The sequence below is a fragment of the Xyrauchen texanus genome, chromosome 43 (genome assembly GCF_025860055.1).
Source record: "Xyrauchen texanus isolate HMW12.3.18 chromosome 43, RBS_HiC_50CHRs, whole genome shotgun sequence".
Lineage (NCBI taxonomy): Eukaryota > Metazoa > Chordata > Actinopteri > Cypriniformes > Catostomidae > Xyrauchen > Xyrauchen texanus.
The window spans coordinates 30773566-30793665 of NC_068318.1; the positions used below are offsets into that span (position 1 = coordinate 30773566).

A 20100-nucleotide genomic window follows, 5' to 3' on the forward strand; every position below is an offset into this window, starting at 1 on the left:
ATAAAAAAAAATAAAAGGGTATGACAGAAATATATCACTACTGTATAGTTTTGTAATATTCACTCTAATGGTGCGTTCACATGCAAAGAACATTTTCTCCTCACATTGCTCGTGCGAGTTTGACCGCTGGATTATAAATTTGTGTTTAAATTAGCGTTCGTTCTCCCCCTTCTCTTCCGGAAAAGGACAGGAGGAGGGGCTTCTACGACTTGGTTCATAGTAAAGTACAGCCAATAGCTGGAATCAAGTAGACGCACGTGCATATTTTCAGTCCAACTTCCTCGCTCACGTTCCTCCTAGCGATGTCTTTTTTCGTCCGGTCTCTGTACATGTATGACATTGTGTCATACAATTCCGGGTGCCCACACACCAATACAACAATTGTTTCCAGATTTCTTCTGTTACTATGTCAGTATGTCAGAAACATCTGGACGATCTCAATGATGATAGGCTTTCGCGACAACGCATCATGCAAACTTTTGAAGCGATTTTGCGTGTTCGAGTCGCGTCGTTCACTTTATTCGCATATAGTCTATTCGCATCTTTGCATTGACTTTGTATGTAATCGTGCCGTGCGAAACGCTCGCTTCTCATTGTATGTGAACGCACCATAATAATACTACTACTACTACTACTAAGAATACATCAATAGTTATTGTATAATATTTAAGCAATATTTCACATCTGATGTGCAGCATTTTATTTATCAAAAATAACTCCAATACTGTATTTTGGATTGTGCTGAGATGTTCTGTATAAAAGCACTTCATTTGATTAAAATAATACAATATTATGTTGAAAATGTATTGTTCTATTTTCATTTGATTAAAGTTTTAATTAATTCATTTATTTAGACACCAAATTGAAATAGACTGTTTATGTAATTCTGAAAAAATACAACAACCAAACATAAAACAACCAAATAGTATCAAGGCATTCCTAATTTTGTGTTTATAACTGATGTTTCTGACTTCTAACTGTTGATGATAGTTGAATCTTTTATTTCCATCATTCCATATTGACAGAATTTGGATACATTTTGGGCTATATTTTGCATTAGTGTGTGAAAAGAATAAATATATATAAATATATATATACAGTACTTTGCAAAAGTCTTCGGCACATAAGATGTCTCTCAAAAGCATTTGTCTTAAGATGGTTATTTATACCTTCAGCTTTAGTGTGTCAATAGGAAATATAAATGTGATGGTGCATTCACATACAACGCGAAGAAAAATGTTTGCCCGCTGGATTGTGTGTATGTGTGTGTGTGTGTGTGTGTGTGTGTGTGTGTGTGTGTGTGTGTGTGTGTGTGTGTGTGTGTGTGTGTGTGTGTGTGTGTGTGTGTGTGTGTGTGTGTGTGTGTGTGTGTGTGTGTGTGTTTAAACTCACGTTCGCGCGAGTAATGCAAACCCGCGAGTATTCCCCCTTCTCTTCCGGAAAAGGACAGGAGGCGGGGCTTCTACGGGTTCATAGTAAAGTACAGCCAATAGCTGGAATCAAGTAGACGCGCATATTTCCTGAACTTACCAGGTAGTCCAACTTCCTCGCTCACTTTCCTCCAGGCAATGTCTTTTGTCGTCCGGTCTCTGTACATGTATGACGTTGTGTCATACAAATCTGGGTGCCCACACACCACTACAACCATTTTTTCATCCATTTTTCCAGATTTCTTCTGCTACTACGTCAGTACGTCAGTGACATGCAAACGATCTCAATGCTGATAGGCTTTCGCGACAACGCTTCATGCGGATTTCTCCCTCAAGTTTAAAAATGTCAACTTGCGCGAATGAAGCGGTTTTGGCGCTTCGAGCCCGGATTCGCATATATTCGCATCTTTGCATTGACTTTGTATGTCATCACGCTGCTTCAACGCTTCGCGTTGTATGTGAACGCACCATTAGACTCCCAAACATTACTTTTGCAAATAGAAAAGATTAGAATAGAAATACAGGGAGCCCTGCAACAGATGGCATTGCCCCACAGAACATCGGGTCAGTCTGAGATGACATAAAGAGACAGAAACAATTGAGACAGCCGAAATAGACAGAAGAACTGCGGTGAATTCTCCAAGAAGCTTGAACATCCGATCTGCCAACAACCAAGAGAAACTGTGTCCAGGGTATTTAGGAGAATTGGGGCTGTTTTAAAGGCAACACCGAATATTGATTTAGCTTGTTTATGTTTACTGGACTTTGTATGACATTAAGTGATTAATGAAATACTATTTATGGCATTATTTTTGAAGACATCCTCACTATGCAACATTTTCCCCAAGTGCCTAAAACTTTTGCACAGTACTGTGTGTGTGTGTATATATATATATATATATATTTGTCAAATTTTACTGCTGATTTGAATGTGTTACTTGGTCTTTTCCCATTCAAGTAGATAGGAGCTATACTTGTATCCATAGATAATAGCTGCCTGGGAGTGTTCCCAAGAAGGCCATCAAGTGGACTGACTTTCCTTGAAAGGGACTACTTTGGTATAATACAACAGTTCTATAAATAGTCAAATTTCTTATGCCTTCAGCTTTAAAATGTGTAAAGTTCTCTTTTTTGCATAACAAATGTAACCAACTGAAACACTGTAATGCTTGATGCATTGAGTTAAATCTGAAACTTAAACCACCATGGGGGTATTTACACTTGGCCGCTTAATGCGCTTTTGCTGATCGGATGGCTGAAACTCGGTCATGTACAATAAATGCATCTGGCTGTTCAAGCTACATATGTATCTTTACTCAACCCAAACATCGCTACATCAGCATAGGAACATGCTTAACATAACAGCTGCTGCTGAGGATTTGCATAGAGCTTGCATCGTGCCATAAGTAATAACAAATTAATAAACAAATGCACGATGTAGGAGAGACAGAATTTATATATTTGATGCAGATCGCTGACAAAACTTAAACTAAATACCGACAACGAGCACAGTTGATGCACATGGACATATCTTAACTAGGACAAACACCATTTGGCGGAGACACATTTATGTGGTTTATGTGGAATGTGTTTATTCAATTGGATAGCAGTCCGATCAGTAAAAAGTTTAAATACCCCCATAGCCAAACTTTTGACTCTTAGCGTAAAGTCTGGTCCACTTTGCTGCTTATTTTGACCAAGAACAGCCTGCTTACACAGAGACAATCTCACAGACATGTTGCATGTTTTTACTCTCTTACTCTAACTCTAGTGTAACTGTCTCAGTTCATAAACAGGCTGATGGAGGCTGTGCCACTGGGCACTCCAGGAGAGGATGGCGTCGCCCTGCCAGCAGACACACGAGCTCTTCAGAGACATCTCTGTGTGACCCAGCTCAGTCGATGTCTTGGTTTACAGCACGCTCTAAACACGGAGGGCAAACTGGGTGTTATCAAAGAGCTCAAGGCACATTACCACCATGGCTTACAATTTGGTAAGTTGGGATGTGTGGACGTTTAAATGTATATTTTGGAGTCTACTAGTCGACTAGTTTAAAATGTAAGAAACCCTGTGAAAACAGTCTCAAAACTTTGGGTGTTTATGTGACTCTTTTAAAATACTTCAAATACTCCAACACTGAATTCATCTGAAAAGTTGCACGTATTTCACGACTTGCACTAGCTTGTGATCTAATATGGCAGTTGTTTGGTTAAGAACGTTAACCAATAACACTTACAATGTAAAAGGCGTGTTAAAGATGTACAATAAACCTAATTAATTGTTCTAAACGTAACGAGCACACCGAATAAAAGATACTAGTACATATATTTTTATTTATTATACTCTGTCCCAAAATATCTAATCAGTGTTTTACGTTGCACTGGAACACATGGTGAAGAGTTTAAAAAAATAAATAAAATATATATATATATTAGGGCCGGGACTCGATTAAAAAAATTAATCTAATTAATTAGAGGCTTTGTAATTAATTAATCGAAATTAATCGCATTTTAATTTCATAAATATTTGACCTGAGAACAGTGAGAAGTAATTTTTTTCACATGGATTTTTAGTATACCATTGAATAATGACTGAATACATAAGCTAAAGCAACAAAATATTGTTTATTTTTGTTCAACCAAGTCCAGCAGACCAGTGTAATTTTTGCCATTAAGTGTAGCAATAGAATATATAGAAATATAGTACATTTCAGAAATTCAGGTAGCCTATATGTAGGTAGACCTTCTGTAAACTATGTTTTTTTAAGTAAAACACAATACTTTCAAGTACATTCAGAACATTGGAAACCCTGACTATTAGAAAACATCTCTCTGTTGCTTCAGAGGCCATAACAGACGAAGTCCAACTCTCAATAACCGCTATATGCTGCTATATGTTTTGCGTTGAGGTGATACTTGAGGCTCGATGTGCCGCGGTGATATGCGAATTCCTTGTTGCATAGCTTGCACACAACCATGCTCTTATCGACGCTTCCATCCGTTCGTTTTTTAATAACAAAATTTCCCATCCACGAGGCCAACCAAAGATGTCTCGTCAGCTTCTTCGTTCATGTTCACTGTGGTTTGTTGTTGTTTGAAGTCATGAACGGTAGTTGGTGCTCCAGTATAATCGGTCCGCCGAAACTCATCCAGTGAGAAACGTTCCGCGGTGCAAAAATAAGTGTGATTAAAATGCGTAAAAAATGTTTAACGTGTTATTTTTTTGTGTAATTAATTAACCTTAATTAACGCGTTAAAGTCTGTAATTAATTAATCTTAATTAACGCGTTAAAGTCCCGGCTCTAATATATATATATATATCTATATCATGTTATATATATATCATGTTATTTGGAATTTCTGACCAATTAGGGTGCTTTCACACGAGCACATTTGGAGCGGACCCGGGTTCGAATGACGTCGAAATTCGGTAAGTTTGGATAATGTGAACGCTGTTGTACAGTCCAGTGCGCACCTGTGAACCACACCCAAGTCTGCTTGAAAAGGTGGTCTGAGGAAAGGTTCCTGTCAACTTAAGTACTGTTCACTGCTGATATAAACGCAATCATACCAAGTCTATGCAGGCTGCCGATATAATGCAATTTTCTTACCTGCTTTTGTCCAAATATCTCCCCTTCAGTAGATAATAATATAACCCAAATAATATGATATGGGGGAAGGACAAACTTGTGTGCGGTCCAAGCAATCGAACCAAGTGTGAAACCACCCATAAAGACAACAATGGGCCGCTAATCCCCACCCATTTTAGGATTCATGCAATGTGTTTGTATGGGTTAAATGTACAATTAAACGTTTTCAGTTCAACTTTTAACAAACAATGGTGTGGTTTTGTTGCAATTTGTTATTTTGGTGCCATTTTCAGAATTTAAAAATAAATTTGCTTTTAAGTCATGTCATGGAAATACATTGGTTAAAAAGAGCGGGAACACTGAATTATAAGCTTCACATTTCTGTCTTGAAACCCAACCAAAATTTGCCCCATTGACTTCCATTGTAAGTGCCTCACTGTAACTCAATTGTAACTTTTTTTTTAAGAAAAGGAGTGATGTGTCAAAATGTTTTTTTGTGATAATCAATATATGTCACAACTGAGCTTAACATGTATTGAACCCGAATATTCCTTTAACATGTCAACATAGTCTGGTGAAAACGATTAATCCTGTACATGAAAAAGCCCACTTGGTGGGAAAATAACTTAAAAAGCATGCACAGTTTTAAAGAAGAATCAAATGTGAAAACAACCATGTGTTTTGGAAATCCGCATCTCGCACCACCACCGAAGTGATTTCATAGCTACTTTGCTAAGTTTGCTTTTCTAGCGAGAGAGGGAAGAAGCAGATATCCTCTTTTACCAGAATTTTGTTATTAATTATATTTAAAGTTTTACATTCTGACTACCACCCCTGGAGTCACGAGTTTGAATCCAGTGACTCCAGCCAGGTCTCCTAAGCAACCAAATTGGCCCGGTTGCTAGGGAGGGTTGAGTCACATGGGGTAACCTCCTCGTGGTGGTGATTAGTGGTTCTCACTCTCAATGGGGCGTGTGGTGAGTTGTGTGTGGATCGTGGAGAGTAGCATGAGCCTCCACATGCTGTGAGTCTCCGCGGTGTCATGCACAACGAGTCACATGATAAGACGCACGGATTGATGGTCTCAGAAGCGAAGGCAACTGAGACTTGTCCTCCGCGACCAGAAGTAAACGCGCCACCACGAGAACCTACCAAGTAGTGGGAATTGGGCATCGATGTAATTGATGTAATTGTAGTTTGGGATGAAACAAGGAGACAAGCAGATCAACTGTGGTTGCTTTCATGTTGTACTTAAACACATCATCATGGTGTATGCAGAAAACATAATGTTCTTTAATAGAGAAACGCTCCAACACTGATACATTGAGCCCGCTTCATCTTCATCTGTGCATCGTCTTCTATGCAGAGAAGTGTAGACATGTAGAAGTGTAGAAGTGTACTGAATGCATTTGTCCTGAAATTAATTAATCGCTGACCAATTCGATTAATCGATCAAATTATTAACGCCGATTAATCGACTGTCCATTAATCATTAACATCCCTATTCCCTTGTTTTCTCTGTGTTATAGGGAAGTCGTGTTTAAAAACTGAGCTACAGTTCTCGGATTTGTACTGTCTGATGGCAGCGCATGTCTATATAGATCTGTGGACTGAGACGGGTAAGCGAGCTCAGTTCTGGGATCAGTTTGTTTGATTAAAGCTGTAGTTTTTATCAGGGTTTTGATTCATCTGTGTTCTGTTTTGTAGGCGATCAGAACATGTTATGGCTGAGTCTGGGAATGTTAGAAGAAGGTCTCGCTCACAGTCCCTCTAATGCTCAATTTAAACTGCTGCTTTTGCTCCTGTATTGCCGTCTGGGGGCGTTCGAGCCGGTGGTAGATCTTTACTGCAGTCTGGATGCCAAACATGTCCAGCATGACACCATAGGGTAAGAAACTACTTAACTGCACAATTTGTTATTAAAACAATTAAAAAAACAAACATTTTATTACTTTTGGCAGCATCCTTTTAAATATGTAATTTTTGACATTTATGATTAAACTATATATATTTTTTTAAATGAGATGTAAGTGATTCACGAGATAACACGAATTGCATCTGCATACCAACATAAAGTTTCATAAAAAAAAAAAAAAGTATCCCAGTTTGGAATGCCCAATTCCCACTACTTAGTAGGTCCTCGTGGTGGCGCGGTTACTCGCCTCAATCCGGGTGGCGGAGGACAAGTCTCAGTTGCGTCCGCTTCTGAGACCGTCAATCCGCGCATCTGATCACGTGACTCGTTGTGCATGACACCGCGGAGACTCGCAGCATGTGGAGACTCATGCTACTCTCCACGATCCACACACAACTCACCACACACCCCATTGAGAGCGAGAACCACTAATCACGACCACAAGGAGGTTACCCCATGTGACTCTACCCTCCCTAGTAACCAGGCCAATTTGGTTGCTTGGGAGACCTGGCTGGATTCAAACTTGTGACTCCGGGGGTGATAGTCGGCGTCAATACAGCATCAAATTATGAACTTAATCCATTTTGGAATAAGGCTGTAAACACTGTATCTTCGTTCTTTTTTGTTCACTATTTTTAGTTTTTCGAAAAACCTACTTTATTTAATTTCTCTTTGACGTTTGGTCCGATCTGCACAAATTTGTGTTTGTATCATCTATCTAGAGACCCCAGTTATCAAAAATTATTTTGATTCGTCAAACCATTTAGAAGATATAAGCCTGTTAAGTTTTTGGCTGTGGCCCAAATACACCCCTTGTCAACCTATATCTTTTGTTAGTTTGGCTGAGAATCAATGAAAAACATTTTACTAATTAATCGCAAAGTTTTCTGTGTTTAATCACAAATAATCATGGTACATAATACATTACAACAAACATAAAAAAATACTGTATAATCTTTACTTTATACTTTGTCTTAAAGAACTTGCAAGTCATCATTTATTTTAATAATTTAAATATGTACATATTAATATGTTCAGCTTTTTGTGGACTTTTTTAATAATGGAACCAATATGTGCAAATTATAAAAAAAAAAAAAAGTATTTTGAAATTGATTTTCTCACCTAAAATAAAAAACTAAACAAAAAAAATTGTATATACATACTATACACTGTGTATATAGCTCTGGAAAAATTTAAAGACCACTGCAAAATTATCAGTTTCTCTGGATTTACTGTTTATATTTACACTGGTGGCCAAATGTTTAGAATAATGTGCAGATTTAGCTGTTTTAGAGGGAAATTGGTGCTTTAATTCACCAAAGTGGCATTATATTCAGGACATTACTGATGTAAAACAGCAACATCAATATTTGAAAAAAGTCATTTTGTGATCAAATCTAGACAGCAGCATCACTCCAACACCTTATCCTTGAGTAATCATGATAAATTGATCATTTAGTTCTTGAAAATCACTCGCTATTATATCAAACACAGCTGAAAGATATTTGGATCATTAAATGAAGCTGAACGTTGTGTTTGTGTTTGATTTTGAGTTGCCACAGTATGCAATAAACTGGCATGTCTGAAGGTCAATATTAGGTCAGAAATGGTAAAAAAAGAAACAGATTTCTCTATGAACGCATCAGTCAATCATTGAAACATAGAAACAAAAAGAAAATGTTTGAGTGGGCAAATAAACACAGACATTGGACAACAGATATTTGGAAAAGAGTGTTACGGATCTTAACCCCATTGAGCTTTTGTGGGATCAGTTAGACTGTAAGGTGTGTGAGAAGTGCCCGACAAGACGGTCACATCTATGGCAAGTGCTACAGGAAGTGTGGGGTGAAAGGTCAGGTGCTACAGGAAGTGTGGGGTGAAAGGTCAAGTGCTACAGGAAGTGTGGGGTGAAAGGTCAAGTGCTACAGGAAGTGTGGGGTGAAAGGTCAAGTGCTACAGGAAGTGTGGGGTGAAAGGTTGCCAGAGTATCTGGACAAACTGACCGCTAGAATAACAAGGATCTGCAAAGCTGCCATTGCTGCACATGGAGGATTTTTTGATGAGAACGCTTTGAAGTAGTTTTAAGAAGTTCTGAAAATTTTTACCAAATTGTAATAGTAATTTTTGACTGTGACACCAGTTGTGACGGATCTGCCATGAGTATTAGCAAATCACCACAAAAAAATTAGTCCATTGCCAAAAAACAAGGAGCGAAGCGGTCTTCAATTGTGACAGTTTATTAAATCTTGCTTACGCAAGATAAGAAGTGATCGAACCTCATTAAAGAGGAAAGAAAAAAAGTCACAGAAATTGTATTCCTCCAGATTACATCACAGGTAATATCCAGGGTTGACAGAAGACATAATTGGGCTTAGCCTCTCAAACTGACAGAGGAAAAAATTCAACACCACCTTTCCCAGGATACAATAAGTCACTCCCCTCTAGATAAACCATACACTGAATTTATAAGAAGTGGCCAGCACCATGAAAACAAACAAAGGGGGAACAAAACCATACAACTATTCACAACAATACCAACACAAACCTTGCAATAAACACAATACATTTAACTAAATTTAGAGCCATGACTACATGTGAGTTAATGCATTATAACTATATTAAACCAAAAATCACATTAATCAAGTCTCATTTCCTTTAGAATTCCCATAAAACAGATCAACTTCCTGTTTGAATCTCTTTGTCACTAGACTGGTCCATTCCCACAACACACCAGGTACCAGATATTTCAAATCATCTTAATTATAAAATGAATTAACAATTTGAACCATGTTTTTACAAATCATATTTTAGCCAAAGAGGAATTTTAACTGGTTTAATGTTCTAACCTTAAGCCAAATAACTAAGCCCATGCACGGACTTGGTATAATGAAAAATAAAAGATCTTAACCAAACCAATATAGTAATGTCCTTTTTATTTATTAATAAACTGCAAATATGAATCTATAAGAATTGTGTGGCTTAATTCCTGGCCATCACATTGACGTTATTAATGTCCTGACTATACATTGTGATCAGTTGAATGCCACTTTGGTGAATAAAAGTACCAATTTCTTTCCATAAGAGAAAAATCTGTGAAATATAACTTTTGTTGTGGTTCTGTCTCTGCAGGTATTTATTGACCCGCTATGCAGAGTCTTTGGGCCAGTTTGCTGCTGCTTCCCAGTCTTGTAACTTCTCCCTCAGGTTTTTTCACTCCAACCAGAAAGATGTACGGTGTTATTCTGTTTAATTAGACTTTATTTTCTGTGCAGAAGTCCACATTCCATGTCTGAACTCTGCTTTTGCCCCCACAGACCTCAGAATACGTTATTCAAGCTTATAAGTACGGTGCTTTTGAGAAAATCCCTGAGTTCATCGGCTTCAGGGACCGACTCAATCACTCGCTGCACTTCGCCCAGGTGCGCACAGAGAGGATGCTGATCGACCTCTTCCTGGAAGCAGACATGTTAGTTCCTCTGACACTACATCTTACTGACCGCTCAGACCGAACGCAGCCTTGCACTGAGAAAAGCTAGACACAGCACCATGAATATAAGAGAACGCAGGCTCTTTTAAACTTGACACAGCTTCTAAACTGGGGCAAAAGTCAAAGATGTCCATTTGGTGCACATTTACATAGTAAAACAATTAAACAGAGCAGATGGATGCAAAACTTTACCAGTTACCGGTGTGCATGTACAACTTGAGTGGTGGTCCAATTATTTTGAGGGTCCTTTTTGAGACTGTTTGGTGTTATCTTTGTCATTTCTCCATAGATCATTCACTTTAGAGGAGAGTGTTAAATCAATGTCTCTGTGTCCGGAAGAGGACGACATCCCGTGGGACAACTTACGGGACAACCGAGACCTGACTGTACTCGTCAGCTGGAACCCTAAAGACCTGTACTGCAAGACCACCTTTCTAAACTCCTCAAGTTTTATAATTCATCTGTTTATATGTTGTTTAAAATTTGTTGTGTGTGTGTTTGTAGGCAGTTGAATGAGCAACACAGGCAGTGTTCTGTTGAGGACGAGACCCTGTGGCTGAAGTTGCGATCGCTCACTCTATGTCTGATTGGCTGCATCTCAGCATTGAGTCGCCCGGCCTCTGCTCGTAACTCAGAAAAGAGAACTGAGAATGGAGTTTCAGCAAAACCGTCATATCTACAGTCGCTGCTGTCCCAACTAGAGAACACACTAAACCAGGCCGCACAGTTTACAGAAAAACACAAACAGGTCAGAACTGATAGAGGCTGGAGTTTAGCAAATACAGGTAACGTGTCCAAACCAGGCCTGACGTGATAAATCATAAATCTTCAGTGGTAATTTCAGTTTTTGTCCTAATCCATATGGTAACTGCGAAAAGCAGCACGAATTGAGACATAGCACTGGGCAGCTCCGCCAACAGTGACATATTGTTGATTCAACATTGATTGATTTATATTGACATTCGAACATCAAATGTGTTCTGATTGGCCGGGATTTTGTCACGTCGCACAATGCTTTCATTGAGAAAGAAAAGTTACACTCGAAAGTTGTCGGGTCTAGAAACGTTTGTCTTTAGACACTTGTGACTAGAGGTAGACCGATATATCGGTTTTACCAATTCATTGGTGCCAATAGTTGCTTATTCCCAGCCGATAACCGATTAGTTGTCTGATAAGTTTTAAAAATGTATTTATAGAATTATAAAAACATTCTTAGTCTTTCCTTAGTATGACGGGCACAGACCCATTATTAATAACATCCCAGATGCTGTTTATTGTCCAACCAAGATCCCAATAGAAAACTGATAAAATAGGGGCCTGGGTAGCTCAGTAAGTATTGACGCTAACTATCACACCTGGAGTCTCAAGTTCGAATCCAGGGTGTGCTGAGTGACTCCGGTCAGGCTTCCTAAGCAACCAAATTGGCCTGGTTGCTAGGATGGGTAGAGTCACGTTGGGTAACCTCCTCGTGGTCACTATAATGTGGTTCTCGCTCTGGTGGGGCGTGTGGTGAGTTGTGAGTGGATGCCGCGGAGAATAGCGTGAAGCCTCCACACGAGCTATGTCTCCGCGGTAACGCTCTCAACAAGCCACCTGAGAAGATGCGCGGATTGACTGTCTCAGACGCGGAGGCAACTGAGATTCGTCCTACGCCACCTGGATTGAGGCGAGTCACTACACCACCACGAGGACTTAGAGCGCATTGGGAATTGGACATTATGGAAACATGCCCCGTCAACACATATAGCATATCTCCAACTTTGACTTGTGAATAATAATAAACCTTATTCCCTATTAAATCTCATCTGGTGAAATATACAAATAAATAGAGTGCATAACCATTCATCTGGTGAATATATATATATAGGCTATAAAAAGCTTAATTTGCTGAATATTTAACTACCTCATTTTAAGGCTCTGTGATTTCAAAATAAGAGTCCCCAATGTGTTTCAGGGTTGTTTACAGGTAAAAGTCCCACGTCATGCACCAAATCTTAATTTCAGAATTTTATATTTCTGGTTATAATTGGGCTTTTTGGTTAAACAATAAACTGCCTCTAGGATTGTATACATTTTGGACTCTTGTAGCCTCTATCTGTGCCCGTCTTAGTAAGGAAAGACATAGAGGCTACAAGCTGTCGGTCGACCTCTACTTGTGACTGCTACTGTGTTGTATGTTGTTGTTCACAGCATCAGTACCCGTTTCTGGGTCCTGTCCCATCTCGGTTGACTCAGGCCATGTCTAGCAGTTGCTGTCAGTGTCAGCTCTCCTCTCTACAACTTCCTCTCCACCTCCAGAAGCTCGAGACCGCCGGTTTGGGTTCGTTACATCAGAACTTGTTGTTTGCTAGTTTAACACCGTAGCAAACCTTTTTCATACAGTGTGAATCTGTCTGCTCAGATTACATTGGCAAGAAAAATTATCTGAACCCTTCGGTATTAGCCACAATGGTCATACAGTGTGATCTCATCTTCGTCAAAGTCACAAGTATAGACAAATAAAATTAATAAGTAAAATATAACTATTTTTGTCAACATCAAGAGTTTAGAATTAATTTTATTGTGTGACTAAAAAGGAAGTGTATTTGCTGTTACTGGTAACCATTGCTTTTATATTTTCCACAATTTTGAAACTCCTTTTTGCAGTGGTCCTGTGGTGAGACAAATTATTTTTAATAATGAAATGCCATAAAAGATTTCTCAATTGTCCTAAATTGTTTCTTATACTTTCAGATGAGTCAACAGAGCTTCAGACACAAATATCAAATCGTTTCAAGTCTGTAATAGTACAACTTCAAGGTACCTCATAGACTGATTCTACACTGCTGCACATGTCAAATGAACCCTAAATCCATTTTGCATGACTGAAAATGGTTTTGGATATATCCATGCTGCTTTTGTGAATGAATCCTATTAACTTTCTTGATAAAAGTCTCCAGTTATATTATGCACGATTTAACAATGTTATTCTAAAAAAACAGTCTGTTAAAATGTAGTAACGCCACCTGTAAGTTGTAAGTTTAAAGTATTGCGAGTGATGTTTGATGTTGTCTTTTAATGTGTTTTGTGTGCTTCTCCAGACATGTTGGAAAAGTGTAAAGGTGACCTGTTTGAAGTTAAACATGGTCAAAGCAAGACGCAGCCCTCCCTATTAGAAAACCTAGTCTACTTTGTTGAAGTGAGTATCTCACCATCACTAAAGTTAAGCGAACGCCACTTTTGTGAAACTAAAAATTATACATTATTTCAAATGTTTGTTTTGTTTTACAGACCGTTAGTATCGTCCTGTGGGTGTGTAATTACTGTGGTAGTGTTCTTCGACCCCTAAAGTCCAGCTTACAAAAGAAGAAGAAAAAGAAAAAAGATGCCAGCATTGTTACGGTAATGATTTGACTCTGATTATTGAAACTCTTTCCCAAGTCAATATTTATTAAGCTCTTGTTTATGTGGTGATTTGATATCTCCCCCACACAGCCGGTGGTGCTGACAGGCTTCCAGGAGTTCAATGGCAGCTTGCAGAGTCTCCTCAGCCAGTCCCTGGAACTCATTAAGAGACAGGAAACCAGTCTGACTGCACTGAAACTGGGATCCCTTACTCTGGATGGACAAACCCAGACTGAGGTGAGTGACAATCCTGTTTAGTTTAGCAAATCCAGACTTTTGACTATCAACCAGGGACGCAAACTCCTCACCTTTTGGTGAAATTTGCAGTTTTGAAACCAAAATTGGCCAGTTTTGTGATTTGTGCACATCCAAAGTGTGTGTGTGTGTGTGTGTGTGTGTGTGTGTGTGTGTGTGTGTGTGTGTGTGTGTGTGTGTGTGTGTGTGTGTGTGTGTGGTGGGGGTCGGAGATGTCTTTGAGAGTACATAGCAACAACAATAACTGGGGTCTCTGGATACTCAGAAACAATAAGGTAATATTTACTTAAAAGATATTATGAGAGGGGCCTGGGTATCGCATGCGCGAGTATTGACGCTGACTACCACGCCTGGGGTCGTGAGTTTGAATCCAGGACGTGCTGAGTGACGCCAGCCAGGTGTCCCAAGCATGCACAGCAAGCCACGTGATAAGATGCGCGGATTGATGGTCTCAGAAGCGGAGGCAACTGAGACTTGTCCTCCACCACCCGGTTTGAGGTGATTTAGCGCGCCACCACGAGGAGCTACTAAGTAGTGGGAATTGGGCATTTCAAATTGGGATAAAAAATATATTGGGCCAAGAAGCACTCACTTGGACAGGTATTCATTTGTAAATTTAACTCCATTCCAAAACCTAGTGAGCTTTATGCGTGGGGTGCATTTTGAGGCCAAAAACATACTTAACACAAGTGCGAGTACAGAGATGTGAGTGCTTGGCTAATGCACAGCCGTAGGACATACATAATGTGCATTCTTGCGTTACCGTCGCAGTAGCGGACCTTATTTCTAAAGGGGGCAATAGTTACCTTCAAAAGATTTAGCCTTTTAACTGGATGTGTTATTATTCAGGTTGCCAGTTTAACTTGCTGTGCAATATTCTCTTCAAACTGTTGCTTCGCCATGGCTTATGAGTAGTTATCTTAAAAGAGAAAACGACAGCACCCCTTGTGGCAATGATAAGAAAGCAACTGCGAATACACATTTGCGTTATGTTATGATTTGCAGTCTGAGACATTTTGGAATGCAACTGCATAAAATCAAGCTTGCGTAACTATAAGCATCTCCGTTCACATACTTGCATTGAGTGTGTTTGATACTGATGTGTATGCTAATTTTTGCGAAATCGTTTCATGCTAATCAGCGTTTGGTGCGGTAATGATCCTGTAAACTGTTACGGGCTCTTTGTTCATATTTGTTCAATACTGAAAAGTATCTATTAAAAATTGTTCAAACTAATTAAAATGTTCTATTGTACCCAAAATGTGCATGTTGTGTTTTTTAATGCTAATTAGTGAACCAGGTAGCTCATTAGCTTTTGGAATGTAGCCTTTTTCCATATCATGTTTTCAACCTCTTTTTGGACTCTGGCCCACGACATGCAAAACACTCCCTCATCACTGCACACAAATTCGATACTTTAATCCAACTTTCACACTGATACATTCTGCCACGTGTTTACTTAGCTGTTCGCAATGCACTAGCATGACATTCTCGCATGATTTGCCTAGCACAAAGCTTTCTCTGAAGGAGATCATTGCGTAAATGTTTGTTAAAATGCATCATTGTGATCTGGGCGAGGTGGTGTAACGATCCCGTAAAAACTTTTCCAGACACTTTAAGTTATTTGTTCAATACCTACACAAAATAGTTCAACTTCGAGACTTCGATCCAACTCCAACACTGACACATTCTGCAATGTATTTACGTAGCAGTTCACGATGCACTGGTGTGACATTTTTGCATAACCAGCCAAGAGCAAAGCTTTCTTCGAAGGAGGTCGTATGTGTTGCATAATTTTTTATTAAGACGTGGAGTGGTGAAACGAACCTGTAAACAATTGTGCTTTCTGTATATAAAAATGAACTATTGAAAATAGTTCCATTTAATTAAACATTTTCTATTTTCCATTGTTATGCTAATTCGCTAATTCACTTTATTCAGGAGGAGGGGACATTCACGAAAAGTGCAATGGATAAGGTGCAGAGCAGCTACCTGCGTTCGCTGCTGGAGATTGGGGAACTGTTGAAGAAGCGAGTGGACGTTTTGAAATCCCTCAAAATCTGAGAGCTCCATTTATCCACCAACCAATCCAGTCCCTGACCTGCACGACTCCATGTGGTGGCTTCCTCCATCTCTAACACGCCCATAGGTCCCTCTGTCTGAACGAAAAGTCTGTGAACTCAACTAGTCGAGCCTACCGGGCTGGGCGTCTCTCCAATATCCTCTGTCTTACCATCTTGTCTCATTACTCACGAGAGACACTGGCACACTGTAAAATGCACCAATGGCTTCAGCACAAACGTGCACGGTGCTCCAAGCAGCACTTTTAAGTGGAAAAATAAACGTCATATCCCTAGCTAAACTACATAGGCAAACACATAAGCAATTTTAGAAGTACTGCTATACATTATTGTACATAGTGTGAAGATAAAGAACAAGAACTCTTAAACTAATTAAAGTGACCTGCTTTGTTCAAGTCGATGTCTTGCGTTATTGTCTCACCATTAATGCCCAGCCGAAGACCACGCGAAAGCCCCCGACACTTCAAAGTGTTTCCCTTATTGGTTCCACTGCGTACCGCATGTAGCCAACATCGAGACTTCGATCCGACTTCCACACTGGCATATTCTGAAATGTGTTTACGTAGATATTCTCGATGCACTAGCGTGACATTTTCGCACAACCAGCCAAGAGCTACATGTCGGAAGGAGATCAGATGTGTTGCGTACATTTTTGGTTAAACGCATGGCGGTGATCATGGCAGGGTGGCGTAACGATCCTGTAAACGATTGTTTCGGATGCTTTTGTCAGTGCATTCGCTCCCAAATCAACTAATGTTGGGTGCTTATATTACAATATTTATTTGTATATTACAAATGACATTACTTGAGCCACAAGCATTGGAAATGTAGCTTTCCCTACGGTTTGTTTTGAAACCAATGGAATCGTCACCACATGTCAACAAATACGTCAACATAACATAGCGTTGACTGCTACATGAATGATGCTGTTGTCTATGTAACTTGGCGAGGATTACAGTCACGTCTATGTATGTTTGTTAAAATTGATTTGTGTTGAGGTTCAAGAATGGCATGTCCCATCAAAGACATTTATTCAATCATGTTTGAAATTAATTGTATGTCTAAATATACAAATTCATTGTTTTGTCATTGGTTGGGTGAATTGTTTACGTTTGAACTCATGAAACTTGCACTGATGTCCCTTAAATTGTGAGGTTTTATTATTGATACCAAAAACATTGAAAATTAGCCTTGCATTAGCACCACATAAGCATGGTAGAGATAGGCTAAGATAGGTTTTTATAAGACTGATTTGTTGATGTCTAACGGAAAGTGCAACTGTTTACAACGTTTTTGAACGCCATAACAAATCATGTTTATAGCGATAACGCGTGTTTTAAGGTGTGCTGCGATTGTATGAGCTTTCACTGCTTTATAACTGCTCGGGGAGGGGGGGGGGTGCTTTTCTCTTTTGTCAAGCTTCTTTTATTAAAGGGGATACAGGACCAGTTGTGCAATGAGAGGTACTTCTGATGCTCCGGCCTCTGGAATGTCCAATATTCCAGGACTGAAGGGATCATACTACATCCTCACGGCCACAAATTATGATGATGACAGCATTTCTGGACTGAGGAGATCATTTTGTCAAGAGGTGGTTGGAAATGCGCAGACTGATTTTATTTCTGAGACACTGGAATGTGAAAAGGATTTTTTTTTTTTTTTTTTTTAATAAAATGTAAATGTTCCACATGTCCACATCTGCTTTCTTGTTTATTGTAATTTTGTGTTCAGATAGTTTGGCATAAGAAACGAGTCTGGTTGGTTTATATGGTATTAATTAGCATTATAATTGAACATGAGTTTTTAATAATTGTTCCTAGTCTTAATGTGAATGATTCAAGTAGTGTATGTTATTCTAAAATGTCATAATCTTTCAGCATAATGTATCAACATTCCTTTTTGGCTGACATCACCAAGTAAAATAGGTGTTTTATGTTAACTTTTATAAAACATATTTATTGATTTGTATTTTATTTTCGTTAAAAGGTTTTGAATTAAATTATTGTATTATTATTTAAGAAAAAGAGGGATGAGTCGAACTTTGTGGTAGCTTAATCATTATTCCGCAGAATATTCCTTTTATTGTACATTTACATGCCTCACCACAAAGACAGAGGGACACAATTTGGACCCTTCTAAATTAAAATGTTGTTGACAGGCAGTGTTGGGGAGAAACGGATTACATGTAACGGGAATACATATTTAAAGTACAAGTAACTATTCCACTACAGTTACAATTTAAATCATTGGTATTTACAATACAGTTACATTCAAAAAGTATTTTCATTACTCAGGAGATTACTTTGCATTTTATTGTCATTTGTTTCATTTAATATTTAATTCCTTTCAGACGGGAAACATTTATAAATATAAATAATGTGATCCAAAGTGCATTTGAACAGCGGTGAAACACTTTCTTATGATGTGTTACATTCATACGAGCAGACAGAGAAGTGAGTTGAAGTAAGTTTGGGGCACAAGAAATAGAAATAAACCTTGTGTATTTTACATGCACATGTTACCAGACACGATCATATTTATTATCAAGAAAATGTTATTGTTTTCCTGTAAAAAAAAAAAAAACACAATATCTTTAAAACAACATTATTTTGATTTATCTTGTTTTAGAATCTACGGAGCCCGGGAAGTCACCTGTTGGGAAAAAAAAAACAATCCGTGGCGACGGTTTTGCAATCCGTCCGCTCAGTTTATAAACTGTACTCACGAATTCTCAAACTGTTCCCTCGGTTTAACAAATCGTGCTCACGGATTAATAAACCGTACCCACGAGTTCCTAATCCGCGCTCTCAGATTTGTAAACCGTGCATTCAGTTTTTGCAATCTGTACCCACAAATTCATAAACCGTGCCCACGCTTTCGCAATCCGTTCCCACGGGTTTGTAAACTGTACTCTCGGATTTGTGGCTCGCCCTCATTTTCGAAGAACAAGCTTTTAACGTTCGTTGTTAACGAATCTTATTGTATATTGTTTTATATGTGTATTAAGTGTAATAGGCCTACATAAAATTGTCTTAACTGCGTCTGCATGCTTCAAGTGATTCTCAATTGTAGCGGGTATGGGGTGGAATATACGATTTAATATGAATGACGTGCATAAAATCTTTTGTTTATTTGTGATAATCTTAGCACTTTATTATTATTGTCTCATCTGTATTATGACTGATATTTGACGAATTGCTTTGTTCCTTTTTGTACGTTTTGGACAAAAGCGTCTTCTAAATATGTAGCCTAAAATGTAGGCTAATAATAATAATTATTATTATTATTATTAGTTTATAACTATAAATGAGTTCACTTAACACAGTAATATGTTTATCATAAAATAATTTATGAATGCTTTATTTTTAAGCAAAAATAAATGTAGGCCTATTTTATCCAAACCCGTAAAGGTTAGGTTATAGCCTATAAAAATAAAGCATTGATAAATTATTTTATGACAAACATATTACTGTATTACTAAGTGAGCTCATTTATAGTTATAAACTCTAATAATAATAATCATTATTAAATTTTAGGCTACATAGGCTATTTAGAAGACGCTTTTGTCCAAAACTTACAAAAAAAGGAACAAAGCAATTCGTCATATCAGTCATAATACAGGTTAGACAATAATAATAAAGTGCTAAGATTATCACAAATAAACAAAAGATTTTGATACACGTCATTCATATTAAATCGTATATTCCACCCCATACGCGCTAATTGAGATTTGAGAAATCTTTTTAGAAAATATAGTTTATAAACACCGTACTATATATCCCGCACCGTAACAGATGGCCTGGTTGAATCTGCCGGCACAGACTGGGGAGGAGCCACAAATCCGAGAGTACAGTTTACAAACCCGTGGGAACGGATTGCGAAAGCGTGGGCACGGTTTATGAATTTGTGGGTACAGATTGCAAAAACTGAATGCACGGTTTACAAATCTGAGAGCGCGG

The 20100-nt window shown here is 38.5% G+C and overlaps 1 protein-coding gene across 1 annotated transcript in view; it reads left to right on the forward strand.

Moving 5' to 3' along the window:
* LOC127635855 (N-alpha-acetyltransferase 25, NatB auxiliary subunit-like) overlaps positions 1 to 18729 on the forward strand; it is a 31697-nt gene extending 12968 nt beyond the window's left edge. The window contains exons 12-24 of the mRNA XM_052116100.1: positions 3216 to 3423; positions 6549 to 6638; positions 6727 to 6907; positions 10064 to 10163; positions 10249 to 10400; positions 10711 to 10836; positions 10926 to 11169; positions 12612 to 12741; positions 13155 to 13220; positions 13502 to 13599; positions 13692 to 13802; positions 13896 to 14042; positions 16002 to 18729. Coding sequence (XP_051972060.1) covers positions 3216 to 3423; positions 6549 to 6638; positions 6727 to 6907; positions 10064 to 10163; positions 10249 to 10400; positions 10711 to 10836; positions 10926 to 11169; positions 12612 to 12741; positions 13155 to 13220; positions 13502 to 13599; positions 13692 to 13802; positions 13896 to 14042; positions 16002 to 16124 — 1776 coding nt within the window. The 3' untranslated portion in view covers positions 16125 to 18729. The remainder of the gene's footprint in view (positions 1 to 3215; positions 3424 to 6548; positions 6639 to 6726; positions 6908 to 10063; positions 10164 to 10248; positions 10401 to 10710; positions 10837 to 10925; positions 11170 to 12611; positions 12742 to 13154; positions 13221 to 13501; positions 13600 to 13691; positions 13803 to 13895; positions 14043 to 16001) is intronic.
* Positions 18730 to 20100: the final 1371 nt, after the last annotated feature.